This window comes from Ostrinia furnacalis, unplaced genomic scaffold (assembly GCF_004193835.3).
Source record: "Ostrinia furnacalis isolate ACB-3 unplaced genomic scaffold, ASM419383v2 OfSCF1409, whole genome shotgun sequence".
Lineage (NCBI taxonomy): Eukaryota > Metazoa > Arthropoda > Insecta > Lepidoptera > Crambidae > Ostrinia > Ostrinia furnacalis.
The window spans coordinates 705,265-724,947 of NW_021131648.1; the positions used below are offsets into that span (position 1 = coordinate 705,265).

Genomic DNA, 19,683 nt, shown 5'->3' on the forward strand with positions numbered 1-19,683 from the left:
GTCAACACACGGCACGGCAAGGTTTACCTACTTAAAACTAAATAATTAATAGTATTAATAAATTACTAAACATAAATATATGGTAAACATGCACAAGTTCATTGACAACAAATGACATTGAGATAACATTAACATACTTGTTATAATTTCACTAACGCTCTACATTTTGCAATAGTAGTAATGTAATACGAGTAGAGTCACAAAAATATGCATTTTTGTTCTAAACATCAGGCAGTAAGGTTACAAATTGCATATTTGCATCTTATCGATGTAATTCGTAAGTCCTATAGCATCTAAATTCTGACTAATATTATTATGACTTCACTTCAAAGTCATAAATTACGCATCCTTAGTGGCCGCCTGATAAGGGAGAGTCTGGTAATGGGCCAGTTTTTTTTTAATTTCATTTTACACATATTTTTATTTTTGCTAATGTCCAATTGTCCATGGTGTATAATAATAGAAAATTTATATAACTTGCGTTGCATTTGAAAATCATTGAGGGAGGCCTATGTTCAGCAGTGGACGTCCTATGGCTGAAAGGATGATGGATGATGACAACATAGCATAACATGTTAGGGTTTAGGAAGAAATAATCAGAACAAGTGACAGAGACATTAAATAGAGGTAGTTTATTCCTTGTTTTGAGACAGACAATAACATTAAAGTCATTTATAAAAAAAACTTAACACTAATTTAAATAATAAAACATACTACAACGTTTTATCTAAATCTAAGAAAGTTATTAGCTTACCTAATAATATGAGCTTATGAGTATAAAAATAGATTGAAGCAAGTCGAAAAATAATTCCCATCACATTAAACTTTTCGCATTAATTAGTGGAATAATATCATTTACAAAATAACAGCTTCACAAGCTTTCAGGCAATGTATAGTATTTTAGGTAGGTAAAGTATAAAAGGATAGGATAGGGATAAAATACTATGAACCTGTTTCACCGCCCCTGATAGCCTGGGAACTTATCTGATAGTTAAACGACAATTTTGGTTATGCTAAAGTAGGGATCAAGTCACCCTTAAGCTGGACTTTCACGGTCATGTAAAATGATCAGTTGAACTGACATACTTACTTCCAAAACACTGACAGTTTACAATTGATTTCTTTTCTTAAGATTTCACACACACATGGTCACTTTTTGGATGTCCGTCAGTTCAACTCATCAGTCTGTTTGTCAGTGTGTGTACAGCTTTACCATAGCGTTGAATACCCCAAACTTAATCAGACATTAGTGAAACTGGTCTTAGGGAATGCAACTTCAATACACGTCACAGGCGTGTGTACGTCTCCACCTTCCTCATCAGCCATAGAGAAATTCTAATTATAGTTGTTGCAATTCACGAAGGCGAGTGAGTTTTACATTGTGGTAGCTCGCTTCTGTTCGTTTTTCAAAAGTTTTGATAGACACAGTCTCGTGCTAGTTAAAAAATGTATGAAAATTTTAGTTGTTGAACGTTTCCCGCTAGGGGCGCTGTACAATCTGTCATACATTTAATGTCATTTTTTGACGCGCTCACTAGTGAGCGCGTTTGATGTAAACTCACACTAGGCCCTCTGGTATACACACCAAAGCTCACTCGCCTTCGTGAGTTGCAAGAACTATACGCTACATTCTAAAGCATAATTACAGCTTAATAGTAAAAAAACTTTATGCTTTGGTTCTGAAGAGGTTCGAACCCGGAGGGTATATTGACTCCTTATTCACCACGTTGCGTCAACACGGAGTCAATGAGCAGGACCGCCGCGTTGATGATGGCCAAGGAACCCTTGGCTAGGTTGTATTTTCCGATCTCCGATTTAGATTGATCTTGGTATCTGAAGCAAAGAAGTAATAATGATAAAATTATCATTTCATTTTACAAATTAAGCAAATCATGATTTGCTTAATTTGTAAAATGAAATAACATTCCATGGAATTGGATACCAAAAAACAGATAAGATATTTTGTATTTCTTGAGAATATACATCGAAACCAAATCAATTGACAAACTGTTTATTGATTTTAAAGCTACTACTAGCAAAGATCTAAATAACTAACTCGATTTACTGGTATAGACTGAAGTGTGTTTTAAGAGGTTGCATCTTTGCATTATACGTTAATGCAGTGGGTAAGTACTTAATTTAATGGGGGTTTGATCCTACATTCTATAAATTTCATTATTGTAAATAGTTTAATATTGAATACCTATCTATCTGTGTTAGTGTTGCTAGCAAAATAGGTACAGTCTCGTGAACTGTACGTAAATTATTATTGTTTAATTTCATTTGTTCAGATGTTCACCAGTGTGCTCATTTTGAGGACATTACTAACTATTTGTATTTGCTAAGAATTATAGTGAGCGTGCTTATTTGCTACTTAACTACGTATGAACTTTTCATATAAAGTTAATGCTTAGGAAAATAATCAAATGAAGCAATAAATAAATAATTATGATTACTTGTCGATGACGACGCCACCGCTCGCGAGGAACAGGCACACGCCGACCAGCGAATAGAACATGTCCAACCTTTTGTGGGTGGGCGACTGCATCAAGTAACCTGGAATTGAAAATATTTGGAGTAAGTAAATAATAAAAGGTTTTGAAAGAATTTGGGTTATCTGGTTATTCGGTGACGTTCTTGGTTATGCATGCTGTATTTTGATAAAATTTTTTGAACATACATTGAATTGCCCCTCCCCCCTAGCCCCCCTCCTGCAACTTCTGGCACGAAGTCTCCTGCACCTCCCCAACAAACAAAACCTCCTAGTTTTGCAACCCACACTTAAATTAATTACCCCCCTAGTCTCCCTCCCTCCCCCCCTTAACTTGTGGTACGAAGTCTTCTGCACCTCTCCAACATGCAAAACCTCCTAGTTTACCTCCACTTCAATTGAATGCTCCCCCCCCCCTAGCCTCCCCCCTCCTGAAACTTGTGGTACGAAGTCTCCTGCACCTCCGCTACATGCAAAACCTCCTAGTTTTGCAACCCCAACTTCAACTGAATTGCCCCTCCCCAATTAGCCCCCCTCGTGAAACTTCTGGTGCGAAGCCTCTTGCACCTCCCCAACATGCAAAACCTCATAGTTTTGCAACCCCCACTTCAATTGAATTGCATTGCAAAAAAAATTTGGTTATGATTTTAATCATTAATTTTTAATAATTTGCGACTAAAATCTTTTTGCCAACCCTGGCACAGAAGACAACACAGCGATGCAATTTTGCAACAATCGTCTGACGTGCTGTTGACTAAACTTTGGAATAAACTTGACCCTCACTGGTTGAATTATTATTATTGACGGTCAAGCTGTAGATCCTATCGTAGAGGCTACACAGGACTTGAAAAAAATAGATGCGAGTGTGCATCTCTGTTTAAAAAAATATTTATGGCTCCGCCTGCCACGAATCTTTGCGCCGAGTATAGTAACATGGAATATTACCTGAGGCAACCCCAGATAAGATGATGAGGAAGCCGACGAAGGTGCCGGTGACCAGCATACCGATTTCGGGTTCGACGTTGTAGCTCTGGTAGTGGAGCCCCACGCAGGTGCATGTCAGCGCCTGAAAGTGAAGGAAATGTCACGACTTAACAACATTCATCATAACATAGTTAGACACGGGTCATAACGCGACGTTTATCAATGAATTACATTATGTACTCACGGCTTGACGTTTCGGCTGCTATGCTGCAGCCGTGGTCACAAGCAGACCTTAGTTAGTTGAAATGGAACGCGAAAGTTTAAAATCTAACATTCATCATCATCATTTCAGCCATAGGACGTCCACTGCTGAACATAGATCTCCCCCAATGCTTTCCATGTTGATCGATTGGTAGCGGCCTGCATCATTTACTGTTTCACTAAGCATTGAGTTGTGATACAAGGACTATACATGGTGACTTTGCAATCAGTATCCAAATTTTTAGGAGCGATCCAGAATCAGTAACTTAATCTATATAAGTAAAAATAACTTTTTTTTTTCATTTTTCATTATTTCTATCAGCTGCGCGCGGTTTCAAAATTCATGTGGTTAATTTACTTCGTTCATAGAAAAATACGTACTGCTGCTAAAACTGTAGGTAAAGCTTAATAGACATAAAAGTGCCCGAAAATAGGCCTTATCCTTAAAGTCACCCTGTATAGTAAATAACATTAATTGCAAAATAAATAATGGCAGGGGACTAATGAACTTGGACTGACTGTACTAAATACGTCATCTGCGTCTCGCCAAATAATACGCAATTACGCATAAAATAAATATTAATTTACTAGACATTGCAGACAACTTTACAATTTCTGTATTTATTTATTAATTGAGGACATTCTATTTTATAGGTTTTAATTCCCTCAAAGCTTCGTTTCTTTGCCATAAATTCTGTCAAAATTACGAGTGTCCTAAGGAGCTTTATTTTTAAAATCGAAGCTAAAAGTTGGCGATATTAGCAATACTAAGAATACTATTTGTAACAAAGGCCTAAGAAAGTATAAAGTTTGTATTCTGCTCTAACATTTTTTTTTGCCGTATAGGTACTATGCACTAAACATTCGTCGTATCGTTCATACTGTACTGGCTATTAAGGGAGTAGAAGCAGCCGCGATCTAGATACGTCGCAATCGTCTAGAAGGCATACAGAGGTTATAATACGGTAACCTTCAGGTGAGACTAGCGGGCATTGGGGGACCCACATTGCATCACCCCGTCTGGAGGGCAGTGCACTTGTACTGAATCGTGACCTCTAGAAGGGCCGGCTGAAGCTGAACTGATTTTTGGCGAGACGAGAATATTATAGTCAAAATCAAAAATATTTTATTCAATTTTGACCACTGGTGGCACTTAAATGATCTATGTAATAAAATAAGTAGCTTTTTATGAAAGATCACTCAATAATAATTTAAAAATAATTATTACCTATTTTTCTTTATGAGTAGGCAATATTAAAATATACAGGGTGTGTGACAAGTGAGAAACATACCTGTCGATTTCACTCCCATGTATGTTCTACGATTTTTCGTAGTTTAGAAGCTATCATTAATTTTGTGACTTTAAAATTTCATGACCTGATATGCTTTAATTTTTTTTTTCTGTGACGACTTTTCTCAGATTTTTTTTTTAACAGAATTGCTAATAAGAATATTGATTTAATGACAACATTGGAGATTAGACTAAGTAATTATCAACATGGAAATATCGTAAAAAATATTGATCTAAAAATACATATGACACACTGAATGAAACAACAAACATCACGGCATGTTGACCCTATTATGCACCACCGGCATTCGTCATATGTTGACAACACTTACTCGTAAATGGGTAGGAAACGTTTACCGAATGTTGTTGTTGTTATACTTCTTGGGTGAATCAATGACAAAAATATTTACATAGGGCCAATCAATAATTCCGGTCATGACTAATATTTCTCAGTTTGGCCCTAAGGTTAACTGGAGGAGAATGCAGAATGGCATTAAGTTCACCTTATGTACCGTGGTTTATGTGCATAAAAGTTTTAAGTAAATAAATATTTTTGGTGTAAAAAAATGCTCTTGATTTGATAATATTCACTTTATAGAAATTCATGAAAAAGAATTTTGAAAATCATACGAATCATTCAAATAACTATACAAAACATGAAACCATAATGAACGACAGACCATAGATCGGTCAACATAAAACAAAGACCGATACGCAGTTGCGCGAATCGATCAAGCGTATTCAGTTTCCACTATAAAAATATTAAATATTGTCTGTCTGTGAGGGGTCCCTTATGTAGTTTCGAATGACGCTGTAGCGAGACGAACGCTGTTGCGATTTTTTTTTATGTACGGGACCCGTCTGTGAGCAATCTGATAATTCTGATTGTTTTTCACACGTCGTAGAAGTAATAATCGTTACTATTTTCACTCTTAGTATTTTTAAAAACATGCCTTTATTTATCAAAGATTCGATAGATAATAAATAAATTAAAACAACACACATAAAATGCTGAAATAGGTACTGCGTAATGTTTCCAAAACAAGTAACGGGCGCGGCGGTTAAAAGTATGAAAAGTAAAGAAGGTCCTTCCAGAAGTCCAGACCGATCGAGACGTAATAAAAGTGGCTTTTACTACAAAATATACCAAACCCGGCCTGGCCGGTTAGAATGTTTTTAAAGAAAAAAAAAACTCACCAGCTCAAGGAATTTGACGATGGACATTCTGTTGATATACATCTTGGTTTTCTTGATTCAAATTCCAACGTAGAATTGTTTGTTTACAACTTTCAGGGGCTGCGACGTGCGTGTAACCTGACGTTTACAGTAAGACAGGCTGACGCCACTCCATACAATTATACTCCGTATAAGTTAGGTTGACGTTTGTTACCAATATTGCAACAAAACATACAATCCTACAAAAATAAAAAGTACCAAATAAGATAATTTGGTCGCATTATACGTCGAATTTACTATTGTTAAGTTGGTATCCTTGCAATATGTCAATTAGGTGTAAATCTGGGGCGTGAGAGTCAGTGGCGTGAGGGAAATGTACCTAATATGGCTGCCACATTTTCAGCCAGATTGGAGCATAAATAGGTTTGTAAATTGGAATGTTTACATCATAAAATATGTTAGTAGCACGCAAATTATACTGTGTCTACTTGGTTAAAATAGTTAATGAACATACACATTTAATAAAATATTAAGAAAGTGTGGCATAATTGAGTAGTCTCCATGGATATTTTTTACCGATATTTCCGATAGATTGTTTCAGCCTGACATAATTTATAATTATTATGTCGAATTGCGATCTAAAATGACTTATACCTAATACTACTGTCCGATTTGCAGTATTCTAATTTCTTAACCATGAATTACTGATTTAAGTTTTTGTGGTTGCAGCCTCCAAAAGACCAAAAATCGACCCAATCTGCAGCCTGAAAGATGAAATAAAAGTGCCTTTTCCTACCAAAATAGTTAAATTTCATTAAATACCTAATCTTGACCAATATCCTCTTACTAGCTTTTGCCCGCGACTCCACTCGCGTGAAATCTGGGGGCACGGCAGTGCCCCCGCCAAGTCGAGCGCGAAGCAAACACTGCCGTACCATCCTTTACTGGAATTTACTGGAACCATTTCGCCGCATTTTCAGGCCCCTATTTGAGAACCTCTGGATAAGACCAGAACGCAGAAATTTTCGTCATCTAGTAAGCTATAATCACATACTTAAAATCCAAAATTTCAAGTCTGTAGGTCATTTAGTTCCGAAGTTAAGCGAAAGCAAATATTCGCATTTATGACACTCACTCACTCACTGATGATCATCAAAATAGAACTAGTACTTCCCATAAAGTCAGAGAGCTGAAATTTGGTACAGAGTTAGGGTTTATTGGCCACATAAAGGGAAAACTATAAAAACTAGGAAAATCGAAGATCTGGAGTAACACCACATTCATAACCAATACTACTAGCGCCACACCGGCACCGTGGTGTTCGCCTGTACCGCTCACCGCTAGATGGCGCTAGCACTTTGAGCGTCGATTTTCTGCACCGCGGTGTCCATATTTTTTTTCTTCTCTAGACCCCCCCCGTCGATTAAGTTAGTTGAATGTTGTGTAATTTGAATTTGGTTGGTTTCGTTTACTTTGTTATATCGTGAGGTTCGCTAAGGTTAAGTTATTATTAAAACAATTATTCTGATTCGTTGTCCATTTTAAAGGTCGATGTGTTTAATATCGTAAAAAAAATGTCGATAATATTAAAGGACGACGACGTTAAATAATTATGGCACATTCTACAAAAAGAAGTGAAATCCCACCAAAAACATTCTGTAAAAAAACTAGCCAAGTCTAGATGGAGCTGCTTGTTTATCTCTAAAAAGTAATGAAATCTAGACAAAGTCGTGCCAAGTCTATGGTTCTTTACTGCGATTTCTTTATTATTATAGTTAATGTTGTGTGACTTGGTCGTTGAACAATCTTTATTAAGATAATCAATAATCATGCATAAATATTATTGAAATACGCAGCTTTATTACTAAGCCTACAATTCACTGGTTATTAAATCAACGTTTTCCAAGTGGCAATTTTCCATCGTCAATGGGTAGCGGTTCTGGCAACAGATTGGTGCAATGGTGTCATGGAGCACCTGGTTTTGTACCCTTTAACGGCCAAGTCACACAACATTAACTATAATAATAAAGAAATCACAGTAAAGAACCATAGACTTGGCACGACTTTGTCTAGATTTCATTACTTTTTAGAGATAAACAAGCAGCTCCATCTAGACTTGGCTAGTTTTTTTACAGAATGTTTTTGGTGGGATTTAGTTTGTCACAAATTGTCATGGATATTATATGCCTATAATATGTTATTTTGTGTTTAAACACTCATACTGTAAAGTTTCATCAAAATCCGTTCAGTAGTTTTTGCGTGAAAGAGTAACAAACATGTTAACTTCCAGACATCCATACAAACTTTCTCATTTAATTTTATAATATTAGTAAGATTTATTTAAAAAAAAGTAGGCAATATACATTGACAGCGTCAGGAGAGAAATTTCAGATCACATAAAATATTATTTCTGAGTTATTCATTTATTTTGTTGCTGTTGAGTTAAATTGTCTGCTTTTATCACCAGAGTCTATCAAACATTTTGACGATATAGTGTAATTTTTATCGATACCGAACATATCAATATCGATTGATGTTCAAATGAATATCAACTTCGATGTACTGATTAATGTTCAAGTGGGTACGGTACCTCACTATATTTCTGTCATGTTAGTACGCTTCAATTTCTTCATTAGGTTGGTGGAAAACGTTAACCTAACTTTGAAAACTGTAAGTTAGAGAGTGCCGACTCTTAATATTACGTTTTCTGTGCTGTGAGACTGCGCGGCCGACCCTCCCTGTCTGCTGAATGAGAATGAAATTATACTCACGGTGGCCATGCGTTTGCATTTACAACTAGTGCGTACTATTCAAGGACTATGATCTAACTTAGCGTAATTTTGTGGTTGTACTTGATGATTCGGGCGGGTTTGCTTTTACACCAACATGCAAAATTTACATCGAATATTATGATCTTCCTAACAAACTCCTTAAGCATGTTCACTTCTCACTTCTATGAAAAGTTAGTGTTAGTCACGCTCTAAATTGCCGTCGTCTATCTAAAAATGTGAACATGGGGTGGCAAATGATTCAATTGCCAAAAATACTTTTAATTGAGTACCTAGTTTAAATAACAATTTCGTGATAAAAGTTTTTGATCGGCTGTTTATTTTTACAATGCGAATCACTGACTTTATTTCTCAGTTTCTTCAAACGTTAGATGGTTTACGACTATTACTTACCTACACAAGAGCACAATTATTGGGAACCCCTCCCTTACAAAATGAAACCAACTACGGGTTATACGTACAGTCGAGTTCATAAATATATTGGCAGTGCCCAATGTTTAAAAATATTGTAGAGCAGTAGCGCAGTCAATATTGCACTACCGCAACATGTTGATGAACAGTTTATATGATTACATTTTATTGATGTTTGAGTTTATATGTGTGATCGTTAAAACGCTTACAATATTTTGAATCATTGGCACTGCTAATATATTTATTAACTCGACTGTACTAATAACGTGTAGATATACTAATTTTGAGTTTCACCAACTGGACACACGTGTGTCCCTTAACTTGTGTCGAGTTGGTGAATAACCCGTTTTTAATATTCAAGAACTATCCTATTCACCGTGTGACTTATTGGTATTCATAATGCAAGGTTTAATAATTACAAACTAAAAACTGAAAGTAACATACATAATAATAAATTTTTACGAGAGTACAGACCAAGAGTCTGTAGACAGAAAAACTTAAAACTGTTATTGATATTAATTAATTACTATTGATCCTGTTAACAATGAGACTATTCGTAATCAGTTAACAATGCAAGGTTCAATTAGAAACTTGGAAGAGCAGTCGCCCGGCAAGCGAAAGGTCGTGGGTTCGGTTCCTGCCTTGCAGTTCGATTTTTTCAAGTTGTTTATTTAAAATTTAGTAACTGATAAATAATTAATATTCATAAGTTACTAAACAAAAGCGCTAATATTTGGTAAACACGCACAAGTTCATTGCCATCAAATAACATTGAAATAACATTAACACACTTGTTATTTCACTAACGCTCTACATTTTGCAAACCATGTAGAGTCACAAAAATATCAATTTTTGTTCTAAACATCAGGCAGTAAGGTCTCAAATTGCATATTTGCATCATATCGATGTAAATCGCAAGTACTATATCGTCTAAGATCTGACTAATGTATGACTTCACTGCACATTCACAAATAACGCATCCTTAGCGGTCGCCTGTTAATACTGGCTAGTTGACTAATAAAATTTTTATAGTTTTCGTTTAACACGCACGGGCACTCGTTATCTATTTGTGAGTTGTGACACAAACTCAGAGATGTACACAGTCATACTGAATGATAGGTGACTGCTTTTGGTGGTTGGGATTCTTGCGCTGCTTCTTCCCATCACTGACCCATTTATTGTCCCGAAGCAGTGGTAGGGTTAAATAAGTACTAACTGGAACGTGTAAAAGCTCTCTCTAAGTCTTTTTACAGAAAATGAATGAATTTTTATTACTTTCATACTATTCCCAATATCAAATCACAATTTTTAAATTGACGTTATTAAGATTTTAATTGTTTTAACTGCGAAAATGACATCAGATCCCAAAAAACCTTGTAATCCTTACATTGTGTCTAAGTGTCAACAGTTCCTTAAAGTGCCGATTACGTAACACTTAAAACAATGTGTCCTTCACAGTTCAATTAAAGCCTCCAACAGTTTAATCAGCTTGTTTATCTGGTAATTATCACTCGGAAATGATGACTCTATTCTAATCGTTTTAAGTTTACCTAGTGGTAAGAGGTGGGCAGCTAATAGAAATAGGTATAACAGAACAGTCAAAATTGTATTTAGTGTATAACACATTTTCAAATACCTTCAGGACATAAGGCTTTTCAAGGAACAATTTATTACAAATCTACATTAAAAGCCCTAAGAAATCATTTTTTTAAAGAAAGATGACGACTGAGCCACACAATTTATATTTTTTCAGTACGAACGAATTTCAGCATTCCGGAAAACTAGTCTTTCCTCTCTATTTAAATACATTTTAATGATAAAGTACCATTTTACACTGAAAGATAACAATCATAGGTAGGTACTGACTCCGAAACTTTCCAGAGCTTTATTGTAGAGTTAACACTGCCATCTAGTGGAACTTCGATAACTCGTTGATAGAGATCATGTTGCTTTCCACAGCACAGAACCTGCCCACGATTGAGCCACGAAATTCAAATGGAGTCCGAGAGATAGAGCTAACTCAAAAAAATAGTGTACTTATTAATGAGGGAATTATTTTAAAATAATTGGGTGGTTTACCCTACGCGAAAATAAACCTTAACCTATAAAAATTAATTAAGATGTTAAAAAACCACCAAAAGAGATGTATTCCCAATCCAAATGTTCATTGCCAATGTCAGAGCGCTGAACGATTGCTTATTTTAATTGTAACCGCAGTGCAGCATTTCCGATTAGACTGTTTAAAACACTTTATTAAACAAATTCCAATACATACACATTTTGTCTTGTGAGAACAAGACGATACTAGCCATGTGCGATTTAAACATTTCTATTTTGTAATTCAGCTTGACTTTATTTAAAACATCTTCACGCAAGAATGAAAGTTTTCAGTAATTTACTATCAATTGTTCATTCAGATTGTATTGTTTACCGCCCTGTTCACTATTTTGACACCTGCACTACAATGTCCAGTTACTTACCAGCAGCACTATGAAATTATATCATTAGGACTCTACTCAACCTGAAAGTAATGTAGGTACGTTACAGAAGTACTTCCTCTTAGTTCCCCCAGCTGTAACTTCTGTGTAGCTATTAGGATCTACAGTTTGACCGCCAAAACCTAACCAGTGAAAGCCAAGTTTGTTTCAGAGTGTGTTCTATCATTAAAATGAAAAGGCAATGTATGAAACATGTCACTTCTTATGTCAATGTCACTGAATTAGAACAACATTAAAACAGTCTTATCATCTTATGTGCAAATCACGAGCACGTAGTGACCGGTTTCTTAGGCTTAGTCCTCGTGCTGGTGTCATCCTTGTGAGCAGAACAAGCCGCAAGCAGTGCATCTATGGTGAGTAAAGCAGCGGTGGCCAGCGAGCAAACAGCTGTAGCTTGCGCGTGGTTCCGGCGCAGGCAGTGTGGGATATCTTTCCAGGAGCGGAGCGTGAGCGCGCCGCCCTCGACTCCAGTGCTCTACGAATAACTGCTAAACCTAACCAGTGAAAGCCAAGTTTGTTTCAGAGTGTGTTCTATCATTAAAATGAAAAGGCAATGTATGAAATATGTCACTTTTATTTCAATGTCACTGAATTAGAACAACATTAGAACAGTTTATGTGCAAATCACGAGCAGGTAGTGACCGGTTTCTTAGGCTTAGTCCTCGTGCTGGTGTCATCCTTGTGAGCAGAACAAGCCGCAAGCAGTGCATCTATGGTGAGTAAAGCAGCGGTAGCCAGCGAGCAAACAGCTGTAGCTTGCGCGTGGTTCCGGCGCAGGCAGTGTGGGATATCTTTCCAGGAGCGGAGCGTGAGCGCGCCGCACGCGCCGAAAAGAAGCCCACCGGAGGCAGACCACCACGCGTCTATGTACGCGTCTGCTGCTGCTGACACCGCCTCGCCTGGAATAAGGTTCATTATAAGCTCATCATCATTATCATCATCATCACTGCACTGTAGAGCATGACTCCTGGATAAGGTTGATGCTAGATCATCAACATCAGGCCGTATAGCTTACATTGCAGGAGCATGTACGTCTCTAATTGAGGAGAATTAGAAGCTTGAGCTGTAGGTGACCTACATCCTGGCCCTAATTTCAAAGCTACTTATATTTATGTTACAGTTGGGAACTGTAAAAACAAATAGATATCTGAAATCCACGATGTTCATTAAGAAGATCAAGGAAGAATATTTTTTCAAAATATCAATTTACATAAGAAGTCGCACTTATACATCTTGAGTAGAAACGTAAATTGACACAATGAAGTTGGTATTTGTCATAAGATATTCTTGAAAATCCATCATGCACCAACCTGACATCACACACTCTCCTCATCAAATTCCTCCGAATCCAGGTACGCCAGGCTCAAATCGAACAGCATGATGAAGGCGTTGGTAATAGCCAAGGATCCAGCAATCATGGCTGCCGTGTGGTCACCAGTCCGAGGGTAAGCAGCCGGCTTGACCCTTGAGGAGAGCACCAGCCCCCCGCTAACTGTGAAGAGACCGATGCCCAGGATCCCAAAGTACATGTCTTGAACCAGGTCCAAGGGCGCGAATATCATCTCTCCTAAAATCGTTTCATATGGTTAGAATAAGAAACTTTAACTTACCAAATAAGACTACTCCTGCATTATTTTTTCATCGCAATCAAAATATTTATGAAGGTCCTTTAAAATACCCATTTGTATAAGTGCGGCTTCCATCTAAACTGATAAGTGGCTTTAATGCAAAAATTAAAAGCGAAAATAGTATTTAACATGTTGCAATATAATGTGAAAGGTATAAACTATGCCAACATTGTAAGTGCATTACCTACATTAAGCTTGAAAGTAACTCTGACCACCATGTGTTCGCTAGCAAAAGGTTAAAAGGTGATGCGACGGAGATAAGTAACACAGCCCAACTTGCCTTAAGTAAATAGATATTTTCTCAGTGAAGCGTGATAACATCCTAGTAAACCAAATTCCACGCCGCAGGCAAAAGCTAGTTGTAATTTAATTAAGAAACATTCCTTCGAAACGTGTGGGATTAAAACATGCAAACGATTTCACGCATTTCGTCTTTACAAACCCAATTACAAGGAAACTCGAGTTGTGCTCATCCCTCGGGAAAGTGTTTTAACGATGTAAATCCTAATAAAATAACAGACAAAGCACTCCGATTTAGATAAGTAAGTCACGATTTTGTTAATCCTCCATTTGAAGATTTGATTAAATTTTTTTATTCCTTAGATGCTGGTAGAATTGAAAGCAGTCTCATCAGTCAAGTCAAGTAGATTAAAGTGCCTAAACCTTTATAACCACCACTTGAGCCACCTTGAAACCTTCATTTAACATATTATTTAAAATTATCTTACCTATGATTTCTCCAGATAAAACGACGACGTAGCCAATGTAGGTTCCGGAACAAAGCATGAGTGTAGGCACGTCTGTGAGGTCATAGCTGTAGTGGTGGAGAACCAGGCAGGACACTGCCAGCATCTGAAACAGGACCAGCAAAATATAGATCGGATTCAGTGGCCTATAGCATTGAGTTATAATGTATATTACTTCAATGGCCTAGTATAGTAGAAAAGTTTCACCATTGAGGTAATCACTGTAGTGGAACTACCATTAAACAAAAATAACACCGATGTGTCTTTTTAATTGAGGTTAATGGATTACCAGGTAACTCTTCTATAAGACCAGGGAGAGGCTAAAGATTTGGAGTGAATCGACTACCAGGCTCTGTCAACTTGGTATATTAGTATGAGTTAGAAATACTCATTCAATTGTGAAGAAAGGCAGCCGTGTGGGAGTTACCTTACTAAGGGTTTACTCCCACACTACCCTACAACCCAAAAGATCTACCAAAGTAGAACATTGCTATAATGAACAGGAAATACTTATCTAGTCACATATTTTACTCATTTTATGATTAATGGGTAACACGAATATACTCACTAATTCAAAGAATTTGATTACACACGTCGGTATTAACATTTTCACAAGATTTATATGAATCACAAATGAATTATGAAGAATTTACATTAACAAAGCTGCATTACAATAAAATAACAAATTGCCCAAATCTGACAGCTCAGAACTGTGACACTAATTTTTTTAACGGAATTTCGAAGTCAAATTGTGATTTATTGACTAAGCAAAAAGTTTTCTCCTAAAAGATTCGTATTAATTTAATATTGCCTCAATCAAATGGTTTAGCCGGAGGTTTGGTTTGGGAACCTTAGCATGGACTTCAACTGGGGTTTTTCTGCATCAATTCACTGTGTCACTCATAAATGGTTCCCAATTTGTTTGAAACTTGCAAGCTAGATACATTTTGCCTGTGCTAATGTGCTTAGAAAGTTTAGATCTTCGTAGGATTTTGGAAGAAATACAATAGAACAAAATAGAAACGAGGACGAAGGGTAGAAAATCAAACAATAACAATATTGTCGCTGAACAAAACTACAACACTATTGAATGACTTAAAATTGGTTTTAAATCTCAAGGCGGTTTCGTGGTAAGAATCGCCTTTTACTTTCGATAACTAAATAATCTGAATATTCACGGAACAATGGAATGGAAGTTATTGAACTTTTCGGGTTTGAACTTTAATCTCGTAAAATTTTTAAATAAATTGAGAAATCATAAATAGATGATAAATTATTATGATTCAGCATACAGATATTTTCTGAACCAATCAGGGATCACTGTCGTTACAAGTTGGAACTTTAAAAAAAAAATGCGTTAATTTGTACGAAAAGAAACAAACTTAAGAGCTCTTAAACATAGAAGTGTAGTCATGTAGAAGATGCATAAATACTAAAATACCCATCATTTTTACCTAAAAAGTCTCTAAAAAACCTCTTCGACAAAGTACTCTGATATACTTTATGTACCTATACTCATCCAGTGCTGAATTATGTAGATGAATTTCATTTTTTACACCTATAAAACCGTTATAAAGCGCCTGTAGGTAACTGCCTATTTACTACCTTCCATCAGACAAAACAAAATGTAGCCTACATTTTTAATTTTCATTGAAACGCCAGATTAAATTGACCCGAAGAGACTCGACAGTAACACAATTTGCATGGAAAAAGGTTAGTTAGTCTCATACACTCGCTACTTATTAAATGCTTCCCGATTCAGGTATTTCGTTTAGCTAAATACTTCACAATTTCATAATCTACCTAAAATAATGTATCTGTCCATTATAATTCCCTTAAAAATAAAACATTAAACGAGGTTAAAACTCATAAAAAAAACTCATAAAACTCATTTATTTCTGTAAGTAGGCTTTAAAGAAGCACTTTTACACGTCCCAGTATTAACCGGGTTGGAACTACAATTTAAAATTATATTCCCAGTCCACTTTAAACTAGAGTTCAATGCGCGTTAAACTACTTAATAATAATGTAGGTAGGTACTTAGACTATTATATGAAAAAAATACATTTAGTTCATCTTCTAAAGATTGTTAGTTTTCAAACAGCCTAAGCTTATTCAACATCTTGAAATGGAAAATAAATAACGAATCTTATAGAAATCGAATATTCAATACAAAACCATTTGAGAAAGAAAGCCTTAGAGAGATTTTTCTTATTCGATACAAAGAAGTTACATATTACCGAATAGTTTCAATCTAACGCAGACAGTAGAAATAACAGCATAGAAAAAGTTCGAGGTAAACTCATGAAAAACTAACTATGTAGTAACTTGGGCAAGGGCAAATAATAATTTCATCCTCAAATAGTTTTTTCTCACATTTGAAAAGCTTCGTCAAAATCAAAATCATAAATTATCTTTATTTGTTTAAGTTTAGACTAATTAAATTAGTACTTACAAATCGTCAAATGCTCTTATGGAGCCTATACATGTCTCATTGCATTCTTTTTTTGCCCTACCAGCGCTTCGAGACAATGTCCATTTTGTGCATCGTTACCATAGTTTACCTACAGTGCTGCCTTTAATACATGGCAGACTTTTACGAAAGGATAACGTTATAAAGAATATCATCTTCGTTGTCTCAAGAGCACATAGTGACTTCTATGTTTTTCTTTCACAGCAGGAAATGTCCTGATTACGCAAATTTGCGAGAATCTTATAGCGAACCGGGATAGAAGTTACTTCCTTAGCCCACAGGACATCCTGTTACAATTGAATTTGCCCTTATTTTACGACCCCACAAAAGGAACGAATAAAATTATTCAATTCTGGTCAAAGATTGATTTTTGTATCCGGTTTCTTTGTCAGTCTTTTAGCTAGTCAAACAGTTTGTTTAAACAAGGCATTTCATTTATTGACAAAAGAAAAAACCAGCGTGGGAAAGTCAAAGGGAAGAATTGCGTGTCGCGTCACGCGTAGGGTAAGGAACTTTTGCAACTTTGGATACTCCTATCAGTACGAGTAGTTTGCCTAGTTACACTATCTTGCTTGCGCAATTTGTTTCCAATATATTAGACCTAAAGACCACTCTTTGGTTACGAAACAATACAGCTTCCTACCAAAATGCAACGCATTATCTTGCAATAAGTTTGGGCTGAAGCCACAAAGAGTACACCCAAACAGCATTTAGGTGCACACCGTATTGTTCGTCGCTTTTACCTTTGCCTCTAGGCGGTTTCTGTACAGGTTCGATGCAGTAGTTCAATGGGATTATTGCTTGAAAGCCAATTGTGGTGGAGCCGAGAGCTGATTGCCTTTTCCTAACGTCATCCGATAGGTCAGTCGTTGGGAATCACCGCACTATATTGATTTGCTCTCTGAGTAACGGATTCCATTAGATAATTAATAAACATTAAAAGTAAGTGATAAATGGACTTGTTTATTATGTATTCTAATGGGAATCCTTTTCGTTTGTTTTAATAAACTAAACTTATTTAGTTACAAAGTTCGTAAACTCTATATCGGGTGACATTTACTTATATTTTCAGGCACGTGGCTGCAGCACTGTAGCAATAGTGCAAACCTTTGAACTTGGAACTATAGGTTCCTATTCTTTGTACTAGATTTTTTGTACTTTTTCCTCGTAGGTACTTACTTAGGTTAAAAGTTGTAGATAATATTGTATAGCAGGTTCGTTGAATCTTGCGTTTAATCGGAGCTCTGCGCCAGCCGCTCTATAATGTGTAATCACTGCTTGAAAAGTGTGAGTTTTTGCTCATTATCTATTAGCTAAACTGATGAGTTTACGCGAAAATTAAATGTTAGGCTTTTCACATCTAAACTTATACTAGAACTTTGTAAGTTTGCAAAAATATATTCACCTTAGGAAGAGGAAAGTGTGTAATAAAACGAGTCTCTCAAAATCTCTTCCCTTCCAGGCTTCCAGGATAGCCTGCCCGCAAAGTTCAGAACAACGTTTGACGGCATTTCAAGCTAAGCACAGGATATCTTATTAAGTTGTAATTAGAGCGATTTTTCAACAAAAATGTACAGTCTGACGTGCTGTCGAGAATACCTTTGCTGTAGAACGTCGTGACAGCGATTGGCGTCTGATCGTGATATTCGCAAATACGGATCATATCGGGTGCAGGGTTCGAGGCCAGGTTTATTATTGTATAGTATACAAGCAGTTACCCTGGTTTCGTCCGTGATGAATGTTTTACCATAAGGAATGGTCGAATACTGGAAAAACACGGGAATTTTGGAACCCCATACCTATTTGGGAGTTAGCGTCTTGAGATATGATTTTGCAAAAACCTAAGAGTTACCAAAATCCTGAGTAGTTTTTAAACTAACTTGAGGAATTAAACTTTAATACAATCTTTATTACTTAAAGTTTTCACAAATTCAAATCGTAGTCTGTTTACTGGTTTAAGAATAGAAAATGGAAACATACAGACAGACAGAATCACTTACGTATTCATTATACATATTTGTAAGGATACCAACACTTAAATTAAGACTGGAGGCGGTGCTTGGGATGGTGCAACCGAATTTATTTTTGTTATTTACGTGTACTTACTCGTAGATAAGGCAACTTGAAAGTTGAAGAACACGGATCACAGGGGTTCGATGTTCCTTACAATGAAAACGACTGTATTGGGCTTTAGTATTAGGTATTTTTCAAAATAACGAAACTTGAATGGTTCAATTCAAAAGTGGCACAAATGTATAGTTATACGTTAAAGATGTTTTATGTAAATACTTCCTTATCGGTAGGAATGTGATAGGTAGGAAGGTAATTGATATGTTTACCCTATGATCGTCTGTCTCTCTAAGTGTGTAAGGCATAATTATTTTATCAAAAACCCAATCCAATCTTTATCAATAAACATTTTGTTTATTTTACGCATGCATTCACAGTCATTTCAGAATTCATTAGTACAAATGACCACGGAAATTGTCCTTGGTCCAAAAGAACGTAAGTTGAATGTAGGTAACGATCGGAACGGGATCATTTTGGCTAATGGCGTGCGCGGGCGCCGGTCACGTGCTCACGGACGCTGCACTGTGACATTTGGAAGGTGCTACTGCGTAAACCATTTTCAGGTGTAGGTATTTTAGGATCTAGAATCTAGATATTGCAAATAAATATAATCCTACTAATATTATAAAGGCGAAGTCTGGAAGTTTGTTACTCTTTCACGCAAAAACTACTGAACAGATTTTGTTGAAACTTTACAGTATCATTGTTTATAACCCAGATTAACATAATAGGCTATAATTTATGACGATACGTCTAAAAAGCGCCGTCTATCGTCATTGGTTAAAATCTACAGCGCTGGGCAAACTACTGTTTTTGCTATTCTTATAAATATTCATGCCGTGAAACGCCATCTATCAACATGGTATCTAACGGGGGTAAAACGAGGTCCACGCGTACGAAGTCGCGGGCGGCCGCTAGTAAAGGT

General features: G+C 36.4%; 2 protein-coding genes across 5 annotated transcripts; both read right to left on the reverse strand.

The window, feature by feature from the left end:
* Nucleotides 1-863: 863 nt before the first annotated feature.
* Nucleotides 864-6,315, reverse strand: LOC114352589 (uncharacterized). The gene is made up of 4 exons (XM_028304243.1): nt 6,165-6,315; nt 3,437-3,557; nt 2,457-2,556; nt 864-1,833 (listed from the first exon to the last, which is right to left on the reverse strand). Exons 1-4 carry the CDS (start codon nt 6,204-6,206, stop codon nt 1,716-1,718), a joined length of 381 nt encoding a protein of 126 aa, XP_028160044.1. The 5' UTR covers nt 6,207-6,315; the 3' UTR covers nt 864-1,715.
* Nucleotides 6,316-12,045: 5,730 nt separating this feature from the next.
* On the reverse strand, nt 12,046-15,328 carry LOC114352608 (uncharacterized). Of its 4 annotated transcripts, none has more exons than XM_028304264.1 (4): nt 14,784-15,328; nt 14,198-14,321; nt 12,633-12,740; nt 12,046-12,270 (listed from the first exon to the last, which is right to left on the reverse strand). In XM_028304264.1, the coding sequence occupies exons 1-4, from the start codon at nt 14,820-14,822 to the stop codon at nt 12,104-12,106; spliced, it is 438 nt and encodes a 145-aa protein (XP_028160065.1). In that variant the 5' UTR covers nt 14,823-15,328; the 3' UTR covers nt 12,046-12,103. The 4 variants fall into 4 exon arrangements, with proteins under 4 accessions (XP_028160065.1, XP_028160067.1, XP_028160064.1 ...); XM_028304265.1 differs by lacking the exon at nt 12,046-12,270 and adding an exon at nt 13,152-13,408 and having other exon boundaries at nt 12,464-12,740; XM_028304266.1 differs by lacking the exons at nt 12,046-12,270; nt 14,784-15,328 and adding an exon at nt 14,505-14,594 and having other exon boundaries at nt 12,387-12,740.
* Between the last annotated feature and the right edge of the window lie 4,355 nt (nt 15,329-19,683).